General features: G+C 42.3%; 1 protein-coding gene across 1 annotated transcript in view; it reads left to right on the forward strand.

Moving 5' to 3' along the window:
• The first annotated feature begins 17145 nt into the window (after nucleotides 1-17145).
• The window catches only part of LOC117557155 (solute carrier family 22 member 6-like), a 41242-nt gene continuing 35460 nt past the window's right edge, over nucleotides 17146-22927 (forward strand). Inside the window, 3 exon segments of the mRNA XM_034232848.1 lie at nucleotides 17146-17735; nucleotides 18917-19020; nucleotides 19229-19383. Coding sequence (XP_034088739.1) covers nucleotides 17388-17735; nucleotides 18917-19020; nucleotides 19229-19383 — 607 coding nt within the window. The 5' untranslated portion in view covers nucleotides 17146-17387.

The raw sequence follows: 22927 nt of genomic DNA on the forward strand, positions 1-22927 counted from the left end.
CAATTTACACACGGCATCTATTGCACGTCTGTCCGTCCTGGGAGAGGGATCCCTCCTCTGTTGCTCTCCCTGAGGTTTCTCCTATTTTCCCCTTTAAACTGTGGGTTTTCTCCAGAAGTTTTTCCTTGTACGATGTGAGGGTCTAAGGACAGAGGGTGTCGTATTGTCATACTGATATTCTGTACACACTGTGAAGACCACTGAGACAAATGTAACATTTGTGATATTGGGCTATATAAATAAACATTGATTGATTCTCTCCTGCTGATGTTCAGGTGTATATCAGTATGTAGTGTCTCTAAAGAGTCCTCTCCCGCTGATGTTCAGGTGTATATCAGTATGTAGTGTCTCTAAAGAGTCCTCTCCCGCTGATGTTCAGGTGTATATCAGTATGTAGTGTCTCTACTTTAAAGAGTCCTCTCCTGCTGATGTTCAGGTGTATAGAGCTGTCCTGCCCCTTAGCCTAACACGTACAATGTGTTGGAGCGCTAGCCAATAGGAGCGTGAGTGTTTCATAGTGATGTGACTATGTTCTGGAAGTAAACAAAGGAGTCCAATGTTTTTGGGAACCAGGAACATAGCATGTATTTATCCCATAGGGCAAAAATGAGATAATCTGATGGATAAAGTCAGATGTTATGCACTTAAGGACATTTTAGTCCTTAAAGGTCTTACTCTGTGTGTTTGGGCTACACACTATATACTGATATTTAGAAATAAATAAATGTGCTATATGCCTTAAAACATAATTTAAGATCTAATGTTACTGACTCTGATTTCGTGTCCTGCAGGAGTGAAACCAGTGACTTTCTCCGAGTGGGAGAAGATTGACAGTGAGGAAGTTCGGAGGGGGGCGGCGATCGGGAAAACCCGAGAAAAACTGCTGACTGTGGAGGAAATGCTACAGGTGGCTGGAAAATAACCTGAAGACGACAACATTTCATACCGTCCTGTCTGGGATCAATGACAGAAATGTCATTAAATTATACGTAATAAAAGCTATTAGGTACTGCAGTTTACCCGTTAAAGCTTTTAGTTTTCGTTCAACTTCCAATCAATCCAAAGCACTGAAAAACTAAGTTTCCTGACATGCCAACATTAAAGACAATTTTCTATTAGATGCTATACATAATGAACTCCACTCTAATATAATGTATGTATTTTAAAAAGGTAAACTTCATTATTTGTCAACCCCAAATGTATAATTGGTTCGGTATTGAGTGAGAGTTACCGTTCAAATATTTATTTCAGGGTATCTTTGCTCTAAAGAGCCCCTATTATGCTTTTTGTTGCTTACATAATACTGGACTCATTTCAAAAACTGTTTCTCCAATAGACATGGGACACTGTTCAGGAAAAATACTGAAGTTTCTCTTTAGAAGAGTAATGACTGCTTGGGGACCAAATTATATTTGCAAGTGTTTGCACTGAAACAGATATTTTATGAATAAATCATGATTTATATCCTTTCCTTCCCGTCTTGAAGGAGCATTTCTTTCCGTTGCATTTTAAATATTTAGGTCTACGGACATTTTGTAAAAGAAATCCCTAAATACAGATTCTATAAGTTCTGTCCACTGGTCTAAAAGATTACATGTTATTGAACAAAGATAATCCAAGTTCGACTAATGGATTTAAAAAACTGATGTTTTACCAGCAGTTCTATCACATTTGAATATTACATTAAGCTGACGCTTTTATCCAAAGCGATTTACAATAAGTGCGTTCGACCAGCAAAATACAAACTTGAAGAAAACAGAATCATATAAGTACATCAGGTTTCATAGAGCAAAAACATTTCAAGTGCTACTCAACTGGCTTTAGGTAAGGCAGTCCTTTATTAGTATATAAGTGCTTTGTTAATAGTTCTATCGCTCGAAGTGGAGTCGAAAGAGATGAGTTTTCAGTCTGCGCCGGAAGGTGTGTAATCTTTCTGCTGTCCTGATGTCAATGGGGAGCTCATTCCACCATTTTGGAGCCAGGATTGCAAACCCACGTGTTTTTGCTGATGGGAACTTGGGTCCCCTTCGCAGCGAGGGTGCAGCGAGCCTTTTGGTTGATGCAAAGCGGAGTGCACGTGCTGGGGTATACGGTTTAACCATGTCCTGGATGTAGGAAGGGCCAGATCCATTCGCAGCATGGTACGCAAGTACCATTGTCTTGAAGTGGATTCTAGCAGTTACCGGAAGCCAGTGGAGGGAGCGGAGGAGCGGCGTGGTGTGGGAGAATTTAGGAAGGTTGAAGACCAGGCGAGCCGCTGCATTCTGGATGAGCTGCAGAGGTCGGATGGCACATGCAGGTAGACCAGCCAGGAAGGAGTTGCAGTAGTCTAGGCGTGAGATGACGAGAGCCTGGGCCAGAAACTGCGTCGCTTTCTGGGTCAGCTGGGGACGTATCTTCCTGATGTTGTAAAGCGTGTATCTGCAGCAGCGGGTTGTAGCAGCGATGTTTGCAGTGAAGGACAGGTTGTTATCTAGGGTCACACCCAGATTCCTTGCAGTCTGAGTTGGGGAAACAATAGAGGTGCCGATGTTGATTGTTAGGTCAAGAGTGGGACAATCTTTTCCCGGAAAGAAAAGCAGTTCAGTCTTGTCAAGGTTGAGCTTGAGGTGATGAGCAGACATCCACTGAGAGATGTCAGCTAGACAAGCAGAGATGCGTGCGACGACCTGGGTCTCTGAGCGGGGAAAGGACAGAATCAATTGGGTGTCGTCAGCGTAGCAGTGGTATGAAAAACCATGCGGGCTAATGACAGATCAGAGCGAGTTTGTGTACAAGGAGAAGAGGAGGGGACCAAGAACAGAGCCCTGAGGGACCCCCGTAGTTAATTGACAAGGGTCAGACTCCGACCCTCTCCAAGTAACCCTGTAGGTGCGGTCTTTGAGGTATGAGGTGAGGAGGGAAAGTGCAGAGCCTGAAACTCCAAGTTCTTGGAGAGTGCGAAGGAGGATCTGATGATTCACCGTGTCGAATGCAGCAGACAGGTCCAAAAGGATGATGACAGAGGAGAGGGAGGCTGCTTTAGCAGTGTGCAGTTCCTCAGTGACAGCAAGGAGGGCAGTTTCTGTGGAGTGACCTGCCTTGAAACCAGACTGGTGCGGATCCAGAAGGTTGTTCTGATGGAGATAACAGGTGAGTTGTTTAAAGACAGCGTGTTCAAGTGTTTTAGACAGGAACGGGAGGAGAGAGACAGGCCTGTAGTTTATAACATCAGACGGGTTGAGAGTGGGTTTCTTTAGGGGAGGGTTTACTCTTGCCTCCTTGAGACTGTTTGGAAAGTGACCAGAAGTTAGAGAAGTGTTGATGAAATGGGAGAAAAATGGTAGAATATCAAGAGCAATAGTCTGAAGGAAGTTTGAAGGGATAGGGTCCAGAGGACAGGTGGTAGGGCGGTTAGAGGTAATGAGGGTAAGAACCTCACTTGGAGAGAGAGGGGAAAAGGAGGTTAGTGTGTTGGTGGAAGGAAGGTCTGGTGACCCAGTGGTGAGTAAAGGTGAGTCAGAAAAAGAAGAGCGAATATCATCAACCTTTTTTTCAAAGTGGTTAACAAAGTCGCTTGACAGAAGGGAGGAGGGGGAAGGGGCTTTGGGGGGTCCAAGAGGGTGGAGAAGATGGAAAATAGTTTTTTGGGATTGGAATAGGAAGATTGGATCTTATCTTGAAAGAAAGTGCTTTTTGCCTGAGAGATCGAAGCAGAGAAAGAGGAGAGGAGAGCCTGATAGGTTAGGAGGTCGTCACGGTGTTTGGATTTCCACCGTTTCCGCTCTGCTGCCCTAAGGACAGTTCTATTAGCATGCAGTGGGTCATTTAGCCAGGGAGCACGAGGGGACTGACGAGCCTGCCGAGATGTGAGAGGACAGAGAGAGTCCAGAGAGGATGAGAGAGTAGAGAGGAGAGTTTCTGCAGCAGAGTTTGGAGGTAGGAGTTGGAACGAGTCAGAGGAAGGGAGGGCTGAGAGCACCGATGAGGCAAAGGTAGAGGGGGAGAGGGAACGAAGGTTACGGCGGACAGGTGCAGGATGAGAAGAGATTAGTTCGTTATGTTTGGAAAGGGGTAGAGAGAATGAACTGAAGAAGTGATCGGATGTGTGGAGCGGGTTTACACAGAGGTTAGAAGTAGTGCAGTTCCTTGAGAATATGAGATCAAGGACATTGCCAGCTTTATGAGTTGGTGGGGATGGAGACAGTGAGAAAGCAAAGGTGGTTAACAGAGATGTTAGTTAGTCTATCTTCCCTGTCTGGAGGTTGAAGTCTCCGAGAAGTACAGCGGGAGGACCAGTTTCAGGGATGTGTGAGAGGAGATGATCTAATTCCTCCAAGAAGTCCCCCAAGGCGCCTGGTGGACGGTAGAGAACAACAATGGTTAATTGTATAGGATGGGTTACTGTGAAGGCATGGAATTCAAAGGTGGAAGGAGTGAAGTTAGGTAGCTTGAAGAGGGAAAAGCTCCATTAGGGATTTTGATATTAAGGACATTTTAAAGCAGAAATACACTAATAATAGTATAAGTTACTCTAAAATCAAAAGTTTTGATATTTGGAAAATAAAACAGATTTATTAATGAAAGTTTTATTTTATGGCAAAGATAAAATCTCGATAATCGCTGTCTCGTTGACCCAGTCGTGGCGAACGTTATCTGTCTCGTTGACCCCGTCGTGGCGAACGTTATCCGTCTCGTTGACCCCGTCGTGGCGAACGTTATCCGTCCCGTTGATCCCTTCGTGGCGAATGTTATCCGTCCCGTTGACCCAGTCGTGGCGAACGTTATCCGTCCCATTGATCCCGTCGTGGCGAACGTTATCTGTCTCGTTGACCCCGTCGTGGCGAACGTTATCCGTCTTGTTGACCCAGTCGTTTCGAACGTTATCCGTCTCGTTGATCCCGTCGTGGCGAACGTTATCCGTCTCGTTGACCCAGTCGTTTCGAACTTTATCCGTCTCGTTGACCCCGTCGTGGCGAACGTTATCCGTCTCGTTGATCCCGTCATGGCGAACGTTATCCGTCTCGTTGATCCCGTCGTGGCGAACGTTTTCCGTCTCGTTGATCCCGTCGTGGCGAACGTTATCCGTCTCGTTGATCCAGCCGTATCGAACGTTATCCGTCTCATTGACCCAGTCGTGGCGAACGTTATCCGTCCCGTTGAACCCGTCGTGGCGAACGTTATCCGTCTCGTTGAACCCGTCGTGGCGGACGTTATCCGTCTCGTTGACCCCGTCGTGGCGAACGTTATCCGTCTTGTTGACCCAGTCGTTTCGAACGTTATCCGTCTCGTTGATCCCGTCGTGGCGAACGTTATCCGTCTCGTTGACCCAGTCGTTTCGAACTTTATCCGTCTCGTTGACCCCGTCGTGGCGAACGTTATCCGTCTCGTTGATCCCGTCATGGCGAACGTTATCCGTCTCGTTGATCCCGTCATGGCGAACGTTATCCGTCTCGTTGATCCCGTCGTGGCGAACGTTTTCCGTCTCGTTGATCCCGTCGTGGCGAACGTTATCCGTCTCGTTGATCCAGCCGTATCGAACGTTATCCGTCTCATTGACCCAGTCGTGGCGAACGTTATCCGTCCCGTTGAACCCGTCGTGGCGAACGTTATCCGTCTCGTTGAACCCGTCGTGGCGGACGTTATCCGTCTCGTTTATCCCGTTGTGGCTAACGTTATCCGTCTCGTTGATCCAGTCGTGGCGAACGTTATCCGTCTCGTTGATCCAGTCGTGGCGAACGTTATCCGTCTCGTTGATCCCGTCGTGGCGAATGTTATCCGTCTCGTTGAACCCGTCGTGGCGAACGTTATCCGTCTCGTTGAACCCGTAGTGGCGAACGTTATCCGTCTCGTTGATCCCGTCGTGGCGAACGTTATCCGTCTCGTTGATCCCGTCGTGGCGAACGTTATCCGTCTCGTTGATCCAGTTGTGGCGAACGTTCTCCGTCTTGTTGATCCAGTCGTGGCAAACTTTCTGGTGACGTGACGCCTCAGCTTCCACTTCGTTGGTCTCCAGTTGAACTGAAACAAATACCTTTCATTAAAAACTTTACAGAAATGTAAATTAATTTTTGCTTCAAGACTCTGATCCTGTATTTTTTTTTTATGAAAAAAGGCCATTTCATCGTGACGTCTGTAGGCAACAGATTATAAAAGACTACAATTACCACGGCCCCTTCCTCTAAAAGTCTAAAGTGACAGAGATGGGCAACCTTTTTTGAACCGCTCAATTACCCTTTAAGTTATACAAGCCTTAACAAAACAGCTTTTGGCAATCTGTTGTAATTTAATTTTGAATAAATCATTTTGAAAATGTTTTTAAAGTTACTAAAACTGTGAGGTAAATTAAGTTAGGTGGCAATATTTCCCCTTTATACCTGTACTCTATTACAATTGTTTTTAAAATGGCAAAGTACCTCAAAAGTGTTTTTAATATAGCATCTGTTGACTTTATCTTATCCCATGAAGATCAGTAAAAGAGAAAAGACATGACTCACCTTGGCCAGCGTCTCGCTCCAACATGGACTCCATCGACTGGAAAAGTTTAAAGGCTTTTTTTAAGGAGATCTCATTGGGAGACAGATCTGTAGGACACAGTATAATTAAAGGTTAGTGTCAGACAGAGAGAAGAAACACTGCATAAAATCAAATGTTTTCAACTCTCAGTCTCCTCTGCAGCTTATATTCACCAGCTGGAAAATCAGAGACTGTGGACAGGAAACATGCTGTTAAATCAAACATTATTCCTTCATCTTCAACACAATTATCAAACAGGTAAATACCTCTGGCCAGACAAACAGTCAGCACACAGACAGCATCCAAACAGCTGCCATCTCTGCAGTTTTCCAAGAGAGTGTTGCCTGAGCACCAGCCAGCTTTAAAGGAGGGAAACCTCCAGCAGCTGCTACTGACCAGCACTGATTGTCTCTCTGCATAGAGGAAAACACCATTTATCTGAGATTAAACTCTGAGAATGAAGAGTTTTTCATGGAGCTTGTTGTGCATTTAAATCAGTAAAAGAATATTGCATTTGAGAGGGTATAGCAACTACAACAAATAACAAGACCTCCCCCTGAAAAACAAAGATCTGTATTAACATTTTATAATGTTGCCTAAAACCAATTTCACACAAGGTAAAAACTGTGAAAAAGTTATAGTAAATATCCAAAATATCCCTCCTCTTCAGAAAACAAAAAATTCAATAACAACATTTTACAACCCCCTTCCCTAAACACATCATTTGTAGAAGAGAAGAAAACAGGGTTATTTTAAAGCCTTCTTCCTGTCATGCCTCACCTAAAATACCTGATTGCTCATGAAACTTGCATTTTTAAGACGTAACAATAATGATGCTACGAAGAAACCAAAAATAAAATGCATACAAATAATTCTTTATGAATTATTTTTCATTATTTTTGCCTGTAGAGACACTTAGTGGTATAAATGAAATGGTATGATTGTAGTGTTCCACAGACATGAAGTGAAAAATAAATGTCCTTTATCTTTCTTTCTAGGTCTCTACTGTAGTGGCTGGCTGAAAACAGACCCCACTGGTGTGATAGCGACCACTTTGAACAATAGTTTTGACACGGTTCGATCCGTGCTGGAGGACATGGACTCTGGAACGTTGAACACATCGGCTGCGAAGCCGGGATCACAAAGCATCAACGCTCTGCTGGAAAACAGAGGTTCCTGCTGTCCCTTTAATTAATTTACACTGTGCTTCGATGAAAGTGGCCCTATTCTCTTCATTTTTAGGTGTTTATCGGTATGTAGTTTCTCTACTTTAAAGAGTCCTCTCCTGCTGATGTTCAGGTGTATATCAGTATGTAGTGTCTCTACTTGAAAGAGTCCTCTCCTGCTGATGTTCAGGTGTATATCAGTATGTAGTGTCTCTACTTTAAAGAGTCCTCTCCTGCTGATGTTCAGGTGTATATCAGTATGTAGTTTCTCTTCTTTAAAGAGTCCTCTCCTGCTGATGTTCAGCTGTATATCAGTATGTAGTGTCTCTACTTTAAAGAGTCCTCTCCTGCTGATGTTCAGGTGTATATCAGTATGTAGTGTATCTACTTTAAAGAGTCCTCTCCTGCTGATGTTCAGGTGTATATCAGTATGTAGTGTCTCTACTTTAAAGAGTCCTCTCCTGCTGGTGTTCAGGTGTATATCAGTATGTAGTCTCTCTACTTTAAAGAGTCCTCTCCTGCTGATGTTCAGGTGTATATCAGTATGTAGTTTCTCTTCTTTAAAGAGTCCTCTCCTGCTGATGTTCAGCTGTATATCAGTATGTAGTGTCTCTACTTTAAAGAGTCCTCTCCTGCTGATGTTCAGGTGTATATCAGTATGTAGTGTATCTACTTTAAAGAGTCCTCTCCTGCTGATGTTCAGGTGTATATCAGTATGTAGTGTCTCTACTTTAAAGAGTCCTCTCCTGCTGATGTTCAGGTGTATAGAGCTGTCCTGCCCCTTAGCTTAACACGTACAATGTGTTGGAGCGCTAGCCAATAGGAGCGTGAGTGTTTCATCATTAAAACTAAGTACCAGTTCTAGATCCTTGACTTTAGACAAACAATTCAAAAGACAACATGTATTTAAAGACCAATCTTTATTTGATTGTGCCTCTTAACCTGATATATTAGTTATACAGTAATAGTATTGACAATCTAAAAAAACTGAGCAACTCAACAGTCAACTTTATTTTTCTTATTGTCTAAAGCAGTGCTTCTCAAACTTTTTTCAGTAATGTACCCCCTTTGAAACATTTTCTCAGCCAAGTACCCCCTGACCGATCCCGAACATTTTTGATCAAAAAAGCCTAAAAATAATTACAATATAGTGATGTTCCCTCAGTGTGTGATGTATTAACTCCTTCGTGGTATGCATTACAACAAACTAAGGATATTTTCACTTTTATAAAACAGATTTTTCCAAGGAGTTTTTCCATTTAAGTAATATGTTATTGTGAAAAACTATAAAATACAATACACACATTTTACATGTTTATATGAGGACCCCTTTGGTGGTTCTAGGAATATTTTATATACAATTGTGTTTTCTATTTAACTTATTTTACTAAGGTTATTTTTTTAAATAACCTTTTTTTTTTTAAATCTCACATACCCCCTGCAGTACCCCAACGTACCCCCAGGGGTCTGCGTACCCCCATTTGAGAATCACTGGTCTAAAGCATTTATTATTTTCATTTTCCCCTCTCATATTCAGTGTGGACGGATTGAGACAGCGTGGTGTCCAGAGAGCTGCAGAGACTTCAGGGAGAAACCTCCATGTGATGGACGTCCTGCCTATTGGTTTGGAGAGGACTGAGGGTCTTTCCTCTGCGAGGAGGACCAGGCCTGATGGAGGAGCCCATGCTGGGCATAGCTGATACCAACTGCACGGGCCTAGTCGGTCACTTTATTTGACTAATGTGTTTACTTATACATTTAATAGGTTTACACCTTCTGTCCATATGTGCTTTTTATTTAAAACATTTGATTAACTTTTGGTTCACATTTCAATAAATTGTATTTGTATTTGCACTCCTTTTGTCCATTATTCTTACTGAAAATGTTAGATTACACATTCACATCTGACTGAAGATTGGCCCCATTTATTTTTGACGTTGCAAACTCTGCGGTACAAGGCACAAGTGATGTGAAGCTCATAAAGTGAGGCAAATAGAAATAATCAGCTGATGGAGTGTAGATGTGGAAAAAGCTGCATTTGATCAGCTGACTGTTTTCACAATAAAAGTAGTTTCTTAGTGAATGTCCTGTACTGGTCTTAACATCTCATAACATCAGCTTTTAATGTTCCTCTTGGATGTTCTTCTTGACCCTCAGAGAAGGAGAAAATGTCCTGTCTTTCAGGCATGTCCTTTCCTATCAAAAATGACAGGAAACATAAAACATATTATTGCAGAACAAGTGTGTTATTTATGAAAGCGGTGTGTTTGTGTGTTTAGGGGCTGTTGATATAATTATTTTGTAATTGTAATGTTTTTTTTTTAGTTCAACAGTGAGCTACAAAGACAATCAGATTATGAATGAACAGTATGAAGTTCATCAACATTGAAATATAGGTTATTATCAAAATAATATTTAACTGTTATCAAAACGTAGTGCAACTGTAGAAGCTTGCTCTGTTGTCTCACTGAAAGAATCACTTTTACCACGTTTTTTTACAGACAATATTGAGAGAAAAATAGTAGCAGTTCTCACTATGTGTTAAATATCTTTGCCTTCAATACATTAAATTAGAAAGCTGACAAAGTCATATTGCTAAATATCTAAATGTAACTTTTTGCATGGAAAAAACCCTCAACTTAACTGATGTGTAGGTGATCTAGTATTTAGTATTGTTTAATGGAATGTATATCAGTGTATTCAAGTCAATACTTCATTAATTTAAACCAATATCTTTCTTGATTATTTGTACAGTATGAAAAAAGAGTCTTTGTACCTGTGCTGAAGTTTACTGCTGTGAGGAGTCCAGTTCTGTCTCTCACTCTCTGGTCCAGCCTGTCTGCATCACCTGGACACCTTAAACAAACAGATATATATATATATATATGTAAAGTACCATGTGTATAAACAATATAACTGATTCTCTTGAACATGTTGGATTGTGTATTGTCCGAGTCAGGGTCCTTTTTATTTTACTGTAACTTTGGAAGTTGTGTGACCAATGCTTACTGTTTATTTGATAATTTGGTAATGCAATTAATAAAAACAAGGTTTGGGTTCGTTCTTCAGATGACTGTGACGTTAACGTGTAAGCTCAATAATGAACTCCAGCTCAACGAACCATATTGTAATATCTAAGTAATCATCTTGAAATATGACATTAATAATTGTAATATACACACATCTTATTGTGAGGTTGATTTCACATACACTACTTCAACGTTAACTTGTCTACATACTTGAGCATAGCCAATTTAAATTAACCTTAGATGCATACAGTTCTACCTACATAATAAAATATCTCTAAGTTACAAGGATGACCTTATTTTATCAACCTCAAACAGAAGCTGTTTGTTCAACAGTATTATCCCACTTAACGTCTATTTCGTTTTAACCTTTATATATACAGTCTATGATTTTAACTTGGAGGCTACGATTAGCATCGTTAGCACCGATGTAGCTACCACTCGCTTACACGCTAACCCAAGCCTTAACATTCATTACGTGGCTGATTAAAATCATTAACACATAAATAAAGCACTCGAATTTCGCTTACCGCAAAACCGCATTCATGCACCGTCTGTTTTAACCACAGAGCGAGTCACAATAGTCCGATATATAAGCATGAAGAACAAACAACCACGGCCGGCTTCAAGTTATGTTTCCTGGATGAGCTGAGCAGGCAGAGTCCCTGTAGCTTCACGGAGCAGCTAGCAGAGAGACAAGAAGCTAACAACAGCAGTCACTTCACAGAGCCGTCACTCAATGTAACCACGCCCTAATTTATGCAAAATCTTTAAGACCTAATATAAATAAAAGGGTCGTGTTAGAAAACAATTCACTCACAGATCCATAATCATGAAGGTGGAATCTAACTATATTCATAATAATATTTATTGCAGCCAGGGATAGAAACATGTTTTTTTCTGCTGTAAAGTTGGGAATTTTAACATGGGGTCTATGGAAATTGCTCCTTTCTGCAGCCATCGCCTATCGGCCAATATATGAACTGCAGTGTGTGGCACTTCCGTATTGGCTTCCCGGCTCTTCCCCAGGGCCCAGTCCAATAGTCCATTTAGCTTAGGAACCTTCCTAACCAAGTGAAATGACCCGGAAGTACGTCACTGGCAGCCATGATAAGTGCCGTTCCAATTCTCTAAATCAGTGTTTCTCAAACTTTTTCACACCAAGGACCACTTAACCAATAAAATAACACTCGCGGACCACCTAACTCCACAAATATCCAAAATCGCATCGTTTTTCTAGAACAGATTACAAATCGCCTGAAAATGGTACAAACAAGTGGCAGCAAGTGTGATGAAGGTGTTGCCCTGGGCTTTATCATGCCATCGAAAGTGAAACTTAAGCTCGCTCCATTGCGGAGATATTCCCGCGAGAGTGCGGAAAACTTAAATGTATTTATTTATTTCAAATGTGAAATGTTACCAATATACTCGCGGACCACTAGGGGGCGCTCACGGACCACCAGTGGTCCGCGGACCACACTTTGAGAAGCACTGCTCTAAATGAAAGGAAAGGAGGTTTCAAACTTCCTTTATAACCTCCTTTAGCTTAGGAACCACTGGACCTCCCTAGCCGAAAGGAGAGGAGAAAATGCTGCCCCACAATGCATTGCAGCCGCAGCATTTGCCGTCACTCAACAGTCGGCCGTTCACGGACACAAATGATAATGGGAGAAATGATATCATGAAAGTTACGGTGCTTATTAAGCATTTTAAAACGTATGTGGTAAGTTGCCAAAGTACTTTGTTTTGAACGTTCATCAGTATTATAATCAAAGAGAGAAATATGAACGTTAGTTTTTACTGAAATGATCAAATAAAGTCAACATTTCACTGAGCTGTGTGGGGTTGTTCAACTTTTAAAATATGTTTGAATGGTGATATACACAGTGATAGATGTTAAGGACTAACGTTTATAATAAATACATTTGTATTTATTTTAAGATCTTTTAATAGTTCATACAATCATATGTGGACCGGAGGGAGAGGGTGACGAGCATAAGTTTCACTTTCCTTTTTTATTTTAATTCCAACTTTGGTCATGAAGAATATGTTTCTCTGTTGTCCACGTTCATAAAGCATAAAACAACAGCATCAGAGCACGGTGCAGAGTCTCTAGATGAGTTTACAGTAGTCCCTCGTTCTTATTGAACATCCATGTTGTAGTCCGCTGTATAGAAAACTGTAGTTTCCATAGTTTCCCCACAGCAGCAGACGCACATTCATGACGTCCGCTGGCGCATCATAAAACGTCGGGTAGTGAAAGTGCATTCGGATTCTCTAGTACCACAGTCTCTTCTCCTAAATCCTTTTGAATTCTCCTATCCACTATCCCTTAACCCCGTGACGTTTCACTCAGAGGTCAAGGAATAGGAGATAGGGTTAGAATTTAGGAGCTAATTTTTGGATTATCGGAACGCAACCCCAGAGTTTGCCACTTGGTGGTGACACAAGTGACGTTACGCAATTCAGATGTGTGCCGCACATGCGTACCTGCGTACCAGTTATGTGCACCCTTGCGTATATCCCTTTAGAACTGGGAAACACTTTCATTTTAGGTATCAACAAGTTTTAGTAAGGCTGCAGCCCTATATCCTGTATCCATGTTGTGTGTATTATTTATCATAACAATAATAATAATTAGGGCCGGGACTTTAACGCGTTAATTAAGATTAATTAATTACACAAAAATTAACGCGTTAAAAAAATTAACGCATTTTAATCGCACTTATTTTTGCACCGCGGAACGTTTCTCACTGGATGAGTTTCAGGCGTACCGATTATACTGGAGCACCAACTAACGTTCATGACTTCAGACAACAACAAACCACAGTGAACAACAGTGGGAAATGTTGTTTTAAAAAACAGACGGATGGAAGCGTCGATAAGAGCACGGTTGTGTGCAAATTATGCAAAACGGAATTCGCATATCACCGCAGCACATCAAGCCTCAAGTATCACCTCAATGCAAAACATATAGCAGCTAGCGTGGAAGCTAGCGTGGACGTTAGCCTCTTTTATCGCGTTCACACCAAAAAGAGCCGGTACTAAAATTAGTTAATGAGAACCTTTTTACCCCCACGAAAGTCCCTGCTAGAGAGCAGAGAGCTGCTAGAGAGCAGGGACTTTCGTACGGCTCTCTTGTGAGAAAAGAGCTATATTTCTGATTGGCTGGGCGTATTGCAAACCACGCCCCGTAAAACTCCCAAAACGTTTTGTGAAGCCGCCATTTTATTATCCTCGCATTAGCATTATTAGCATTAGCCCAGCGCAGAAACGCAGAGAGACTAACTTATGGCAACACAAAATAAAACATGGGAGCGGTGGAGATGAGGAGGTGTCGGCGTTCTGGCGATTTACTCGGAAGGCTGCTGGGACTCCCAGCAGCTTCCACTGAAGCCAGTCCCCAACTCCGGGGACTTCCGGCCGGGGACTTTGGGCGGCAGTATACGCCGTGAAGTGATTTGCGGCCTGCCAGTAAACCCAAAGCAGAAGAAGAAGAAGTGACGTCAGCGACTTCATTTGCCTAATCCACCCCCAGGTTCAAAGAGTTCTCATGAACCTTTGTGGGAAAAGTACTGCGGTGTGAATGCGCCTAATGGTATACTAAAATCCATGTGAAAAAAAATTGCTTCTCACTGTTCTTAGGTCAAATATGTATATGCGATTAAAAATGCGATTAATTTCGATTAATTAATTACAAAACCTCTAATTAATTAGATTAATTTTTTTAATCGAGTCCCGGCCCTAATAATAATATTAAATACAAAAATTCCCAAATAATTTAAATACATATCAGAAAATACATTTTTATTTTGCTTAACTCAACGCCCCCCCAACACAAAAAAAGTCTCAAACTATTGCTTGATACTTTTAAAATTCATGCTACAACAATTGAAGTCCCTGCTGCCCCAGTGCAATATGCAGCAGCAGGGAATTTGAAGCCACTACATATCAGCTAGGGATCGACCGATATGGCTTTTTCAATGCCGATACCGATACCGATTATTAGTAATCAAGGAGACCTATAACCGATATTTGGAACCGATATACATTTGCAGTAAAATCAGAAAATCTTGGTGTCAAAATGTAGAATAACACAAACTCCAACACAACTCAACACAACTTCTTTGAAATGCATGTAAGCATATATTATGTTTAATTAACTTTTAATTTTTTTACAATTGGTTCCTCTCTGCCCTTTTCTTTAGTGCAGTCATCTGCAATGAGTTAGAGAGAGAGACAAGAAGTGGGGCTGCAGGCTGACATGCTTAACTAACAATAATGCTTAATTTATTATATCTGTATATCTAGCATAAAATCCCAATAAGCTGCTAGCAACTGCAAAACACTAGTGCTAGCTAATGTTTTGCAAACTATTAAAAGTGAGGCTATTACAGTAGACCTAACGTCATAGCCGCGGGAAGTAGGGGTGCTGGGGGTGCTGCAGCACCCCCTGTTGGCGAGTGGTGTACATTTGAAAAACTGAGTGACCACCTAAATAAAAATGATTAAACTACATAAAATAGTTATGATTTTACTTAAAATAAAATTAGCTGTATACAGTAGCATATAATAGTCATAGTATATATTTGTATATATCAGGTGGCTAGAATTTATTTTCCAAATAAATAAAATCCGAGTCATCTAGGTCATAGGTCGTGGGAGAGTGACGTAATTGACGTAATTAATTTTTTTCTTCTTTTTTAAGCGGCTCCCTCCCCACTTTTGGCAGCACCCCCTGCAAAATGACTTCCCGCGGCTATGCCTAACGTTAGTCTAGTATCCTCACTTCTAATATTTTGCTAAACATTTGCTAGATACATGTTGGCTAGCTAATGAGCTTCACATATCAACCTGAAAAACTGCGAGGCTCCACTCACAGCCCTTCCCCCCCCCCCCCCCCCCCCCCCTCCGCACCACAGTTACTCCGCTGCGAGACGCTGCACGCACCCCCAACTCTGACTGACTTCCCGCGTCCCTGTGTAACTGGGAAACTGATAGAATTGGATCATAAGATCGTGGTGTTTTTGCAACTTCAGCATAGTGGATAGGGATGTTTGTTTATTGAACTTCGGTTTAACACATGTATGGCTCTGCCGCTCAGCGCTGCTGCTTGCTTCAGCCTGTGTCTGCGTTCTTTCGCACCTGCCTGTAATCTGAGAAGGTCCCGCCTCTCTGGCTGGCTCCCGCCCGGAAAATCTTCAGTAATAGCCTATCAGATAGCGCTGTGGGCGGGACATTGCTCGTGTACACAGAGTGGTGACTGCAGCCAGAGAAACGGCCACATCAGAGCCAAAGTTTTATCGGCAATTTGATAAAAAAAGGCCGATACCGATAATCGGTCAAATGCGGAATATCGGTCGACCCCTAATATCTGCCCTTTCATTGATTCTGCTGCAGATAGCAGGGATTCCACAATTCCTCAGGTGATGTGCAGAGTCCTCAGTTAACAATTTATCTAAAGAGTGAAGTGGATTAAAGTCCATGAATATGTGTTTCCCAAAACATTGAATGATTCCTAACCTGCGCACTGCTCGGTCTGTTGGGCTATAATTCCTGCTTTGTGTCCACATATCATGCTGCTAATGTCAGATAAAACGTCAAGACTAAATTATCAGTCAATATTCATGTGTTTCATTTGTGTGTTAAATTCTTGGTTTTCACCTTTGTCAGTCCAAATGAAGTATGTTATCACAATCAGAATCAGAAACAGGTTTATTACCAGGTAGGTTTACACTTACGAGGAATTTGACTAGGTGTCGTGGTGCATGCATAAAAGTAAAACAACAATTGAAACACAGATAGAAAACTAGAAAAAATATTACAAATAATAAAAAAAAATGAATATAACAGTATTTACATTGCAATGTAATACAAAGGAATAAAATATGGAATACAAATAAAAATCGGCAGTAATAAGAAAATAAAACAGATATTGTTGTACATTGGGTGCATTAATGCTGCATAGACATGTGGCTGAGGTAAAGTGTCAGTGTCAGGCTTATTGATTGATGAGGCATTGACACATTTTGGGTTTGAATGAAAGAGTTGGAAACTGGCTGTGGTTGTTATCATGTGGGTCGGTAAGTGCTGAGATACCTTGGCACAAAGTGAACAGTATTTTTGAAATTGTTCTTAAATTTTTTTTATGTGTATTGGCTTTGAAAGTATAAACCCTTAAATAGAATATAATCTGTTGACTCTTCACACTATGCAACTTGAATACTGGGGCCCTACACCTCATCGAAGAATGCCAAACATTAGTCTTCTCACATTTCCCTGGGAGCTCTGTTCCAGTTTTGTGAATGGTTTTGTGTTGTTATGTGAGAGCAGCAGCTGAGCCATGCTCAACCAGCAGCCCCTCCCACAGAGAGGAACCCCTCCCCCTGCCTGAGCACACTCCCATCACTCCCACAGAGGTTGAGTAACTTTCAGAGAGCAGCACAGTTCATTGCATATAGCCACAGGTTGCCCTTACACTGGAGCACAACACATCTGTGACTGCATCTGAAGGAGGCCCCTTTCCCTTTCAATCATCAGCGTGGTAAAGACCATCATTTCAGCCTTTTATTTCATTCATCTGGCTGACACTTGGCCCTCTGCTTTCATCTGCTTTTTTTATTCAGCAACATTTTAGGATTTGGACTTGATGAATTACAGAGTAGCACATTATTAGGGTACATCTACATAAAGCCAGAAAATGAACTTTGATGAAATTCTCTGCCTTATTGGCGGCTTTGGGAAGTTCCAGAAGACCTTGTATATATGGATATGTCTACCTCAAATCTTTCTGGCATTCCACATGCTGGTCTCTGTCTTCACTGGGGCCGTTCCTCCGCATTTATGCCATTCCTCAGTGGGCCCTCAGGCCTTTTTGAACTTCACCTTCAGTAGTCCGTCCTCCCTATACGGCCAGTCCGAGCTGTCATGCAGGGTTCCTCTGAACCTCAGCGGGGATGCAGGTCTGGGCGATGGACACCCCTCTGAGAAGTGTCAGGGGGGCTGGGATTACAGCACAGAGACCTTCCAAAGCACCATAGTAACTGAGGTGAGTGAAAAACAAACCGTTTGTCAGGCAGCATTCCAATTCAGGATTTGATTTGACTGAATATTTAAGTTTTCACAAGATGTGTTTACCATGAGGACTCCATGCATCTAAGGAATGTGGAGCAGCTCAGACGTTTTATTTCAGTGGGCGGGGGTGATACCTGAGACAGGGTTAAACGAGAGTCTGAGAGATAGACTCCTGCGGTGCATGCATCTTCTGGCCATTCCACTCACCCGGTCCCCCTCCCATCTTCTGTCAGACATGAATCTGAGGGGTGGGCAGCTGCAGCCCTCAGTGATGCGATTGGAAGGGTCACCCGGCGCAACGTGTGGGGTTGGCCGTCCTCCACTGTGGCACTTGAAGATGTGTGCTGCTCTGCAGCCATCCAGGATTGGCTTCTTATATCAATATAATGCTGATGGTTGTCCAACACAGCAAGTATCTGTACAGCCCCAAGAACAAATGCTGTTCGATCCATGTAATGTGCATTTATTACAACAAGAACAAAACTCCATGGCTCAGGAAGTCCCTTTCACCACCTTTCCCAAAGTTTTGGATAGTTAATATGCTGACTTCACAAGATGCACAGTTTGCTTTTAGCTCCCTGTGCACTCTTCCTCATAATGAGAAAAAGCTTGTTAAGTTTTGTTTCTATGGTTACCCTCCCTGCTAGCTTGTGCTGCTTAGCACAGCTGAAATCTGATTGGTTGTGCATCAAAAGGTCAGCGGCAATCAAGGTCAGAGTGAAATATTTTTGGTGTAAAGGCCCTTTAGATGACGACATATTTTACATCAAGTTGGGCTCAAAGAATGTCCACAACAGAAATGGGTCATCCTACTGGGGACACAAATCAAATGTGGTCAAGAATGTACCCCTTCTTGGAAACTTAAATTGAAATCTTATTATAATAATGATGCAAAAGGAAATGCCCCTTAGAACCCATCATTATTTACCCTCTCCTTCACACAGCCGAGGAGACACTTGTGCTCTATTCAAACAGGCGTCCACAGCAAGTTTAAATGCAGAGTTTAAATGTTGCTTTGTGTGTGGGTGATGATAAAAAGAGGATTCAAATATTCCATTTCCTCTATGGAACCAATTTCTAGGATTATATTGTCAGTCTTAGGAGTTCAAAATAACGAATGTTCAGTCTGAAACGAGTGTGTGTGTTTCCTTGCAGTGGGACCTGGTGTGTGAGGATGCCAGCCTGAACAACATGGGCTCCTCGGTGTACATGTTCGGCCTGCTGGTTGGAGCTGTTGTGTTCGGGAGCTTAGCTGATAAGTAAGTTTGTTTACACATATCCATCTTTAGAGCCCTATCGAATGGATAAAGTAACACCTTGCTACTTGTTTATGGGATCTGACTCCAGCATTACTTTCTAAAAAGGTTTTATTTCATCACATGTTGTCTGATCATTATTCTTTACAACCGTTTTCCCCTTTTGTTTACATGGAAAAAGCGAGTTCAGGGAGATGTTGTCTTGTTGCAGGTATGGCCGCAGGATTGTCATTCTCTTTAACCTGGCTATCCAGGCTGTCTTTGGGGTAGGAGCTGCTTTCGCCCCTAATTTCTACGTCTACATCGCCCTCCGCTTCATGGTTGGAACATCCATCTCTGGTGTCATCATGAATGCCTTTGTCCTAGGTCAGTGGCTTATAGAAAGTTAAAGTGATCTGTGATTTCTTGTCTCTGTATCCTGAATTGAAGTAAATTAAGATGTATTATAAATACTTTTTATTATTTTATTTAGAAAGGATTTGTTTTAGTTTTTTAAATGTGCTAATCTTGAACTCATCTATAAATCCCTTCATAACCAGGATTCCCATGTGGTTCCATTCAACATGTATAATTCCCTACAAAAGTCAAAGTGTATGACTAGGATCATATTAAACTCAGACTGAACAGTTGTTGAGAAGGCAGTGTTTCCCACAGATCTGAGATATACTTGGGGGGGGGGGGGGGGGGGGTGCAACAACAACATTAACATGAACCTTTCTGTTGGTCGCTTGTGAGCAGACCCTTCACGCGATGGCAGAGCGAACAGGTGCAGCCAGGGCCGGACCGAGACAATAAGTCAGGCCGGAAATTATACACTCAGCCAGGCAACTACCAGTTTTTTTTTGTGCCATTTTGCTGGATTTATTTGTCAATATTTACAGCGTTGCTGCCCATAGTGATAGCCCTGTAGTTTAAATCTACTACCCACAAATAAACATATGGAGATGGGTTACTATTTCAATAAAATTGTAAATTTATTTAGGAACCTGACCATGTGATTTTAAGTGGGGGTGGACCTCAAATCCTCTAGGGGGGTCTGGGGGCATGCCCCCCCGGGAAGATTTTCTTTAAAATGTTGGACTTAAATGCATCAATCTGGTGCACTTAGAGGGGGACATAAAGAGATTACACCTATATGAAACAGAACTGTATACATTTCAATAATCATAAGAACATGGCCATAACCAATAACATACCATATCCAATATGAAAAAACATTGAAACTTGTTTATTTATTTGTTTTTGGTTCATTTATAGTTGTGAGTGTGTCTGTGCTCCTGAACCAGCCTCACCTGTCTCCCTCCTCTCCCTCCTCTCCCCCTGCTCCTCTTTGAGGCAGCAGCAAAGACTAGTTTTAGCTCTCAACAAGTTTTAAAAGTTTATCTTACCTTTTTTCACCTAGTTAACGTTTTATTTGTATTATTCATGCATATTTGACTAATCACTCCCCCCTCAAATGGAAATATGTGTTTACATAAATGGTGACCAAACCGTTTGAGAACCACAGAGATAACTTGCATTCACACCTGCCTTGTATAGTCCGATTGAATCGAACCCTGGTGAGTTTAGCCGCTTGGTGCGGTTCATTTGGGTCGGTGTGAACACAATCTGAGACCTCTTAAGTGAACTAAACAACCGGACTCTGGTCAGCTAAAATAGGTGGTCTCGGAGCGCTTGCTTGCGAACTCTGGAGCGGTTCATTGCTGGTGTGAACGCAATCCGCACCAAAACATAAGAAGCGTAGTATTTACGTGTCACAAGAACGCGGATATCTTCAAAATCTTTAGCGAAAGACTCTTTCAAAACATCCGCGGTTGTTTAGTTAAGTAAAAATTCTCCGTCAACTAGGCCTACATAAAAGTAATCAATCAATGTTTATTTATATAGCCCAATATCACAAATGTTACATTTGTCTCAGTGGTCTTCACAGATTGTACAGAATATCAGTATGACAATACGACACCCTCTGTCCTTAGACCCTCTGTCCTTAGACCCTCACATCGTACAAGGAAAAACTTCCGGAGAAAACCCACAGTTTAAAGGGAACATGGGAGAAACCTCAGGGAGAGCAACAGAGGAGGGATCCCTCTCCCAGGACGGACAGACGTGCAATAGATGCCGTGTGTACATTGAAAAGATAATACATTTGCAACATAGGTAGTCCAAATGTTTGGAAATGCATGTGTCAGTAAGAACACCTGTCGTCGGTGAAACGCCCCTCCTGACTGCAGAACGTCTCTCATTGTGTATGTGCTATAATGTTTTTTAACGGACGTTGTCTAAATGGGTTATGAAATATACTTGGGCGTACTATCTATACGCAGTACTCAAGTTGTAAAAGAAAATCAGGGGGGATGGTGGATTTGATCATATGGGGACATCATTTGTGCTGATAACCCGCCGAGGGTGGGAGACCAACCAGCATAAAGATCATTATTATACTCCTAAAACAACATGCATGTTATGGATGTTCAACTTTTCTGGCTCTTGCTTTCGGATTGTTAGCTAAGCAATGGCTTTGAAGCCAAGTCTTGACATATACCTCTGGTCTGAACTTGTTCAGTGGAGGGCCAACACTTGATGAAAAGCAAGGCTGACATGCTTTTTACCTCTAGGGAGCTTCTAGTTGTGGTTAAAATGTTCATCTGACTAAACCCACGTTCACACTCAGCTGTGGAGATGACCAGAGTGTTCACTGCTTGAAGGAGGGGTTTCAGCTCTTCTGGTGCTGGTGGTATCATTTCATCAACAGTTTTGAGTCTTACCAGCTAGCTAACACGAGAGAAAAACGTATAACTCCAAACTAAGTTGTTATTGCTGCTTATGTCCATAGATTCCACCTTTGGTGACTAAAGTAATGAGTAATGACTAAGATTACTGACTCTTGACTTACCTGAAATGTTATTTTTAGTATTTTTAAATATGAAGTCCCTCAGATCGCGTTGTCCTCCTGGTCGCTTGGCCATTGTGATGACCGTTACCTGCGCATCACGGCGCTCTGGCGCCCTCTAGGGCACTTGCATAGTATAGCGTCAGTGACTTGGTAAAAATGTCATTGCGTGTGTGCTCCCTCGCCCACAGTATTTTACTCAAAATGCGCAAAATGAATGTTGAAATAGCAGTAATACCAGTGCCACGTTCATTGAGGGAAATGGCAGTTTTAGAAGGGGGATGATTTTGACCGTTTTTATTTCAGGGGGGATGCCATCCCCCCTCATCCCCCCTCAACTCGAGTACTGTCTATACGTATATACAGTGGAGGAGATAAGTATTTGATCCCCTGCCGATTTTGTAAGTTTACCTGTTAATTAAGTGGGCAAACTTACAAAATATGCAAGGGATCAAATACTTATTTCCTCCACTGTATATGTATTAGGGGTCGATATTCCGCATCTGACCGATTATCGGTATCGGCCTTTTTTTTAATCAAATTGCCGATAAAACTTTGGCTCTGATCCGGCCGTTTCTCTGGCTGCAGTTACCACTCTGTGTACACGAGCAATGTCCCGCCCACAGCGCTATCTGATAGGCTATTACTGAAGATTTTCCGGGCGGGAGCCAGCCAGAGAGGCGGGACCTTCTCAGATTACAGGCAGGTGCGAAAGAACGCAGACACAGACTGAAGCAAGCAGCAGCGCTGAGCGGCAGAGCCATACATGTGTTAAACCTAAGTTCAATAAACAAACATCCCTATCCACTATGCTGAAGTTGCAAAAACACCACGATCTTATGATCCAATTCTATCAGTTTCCCAGTTACACAGGGACGCGGGAAGTCAGTCAGAGTTGGGGGTGCGTGCAGCGTCTCGCAGCGGAGTACGGCCCCCACACACGGCGGCGTGCGTTGCCGCTTGGCAGTGGGCGTGTCTTGAGCTTGGGGAGTTTACGCGAGCAACGCGACCAACAACCAA

This window comes from Gymnodraco acuticeps, unplaced genomic scaffold (assembly GCF_902827175.1).
Source record: "Gymnodraco acuticeps unplaced genomic scaffold, fGymAcu1.1, whole genome shotgun sequence".
NCBI classification, from domain to species: Eukaryota; Metazoa; Chordata; class Actinopteri; order Perciformes; family Bathydraconidae; genus Gymnodraco; species Gymnodraco acuticeps.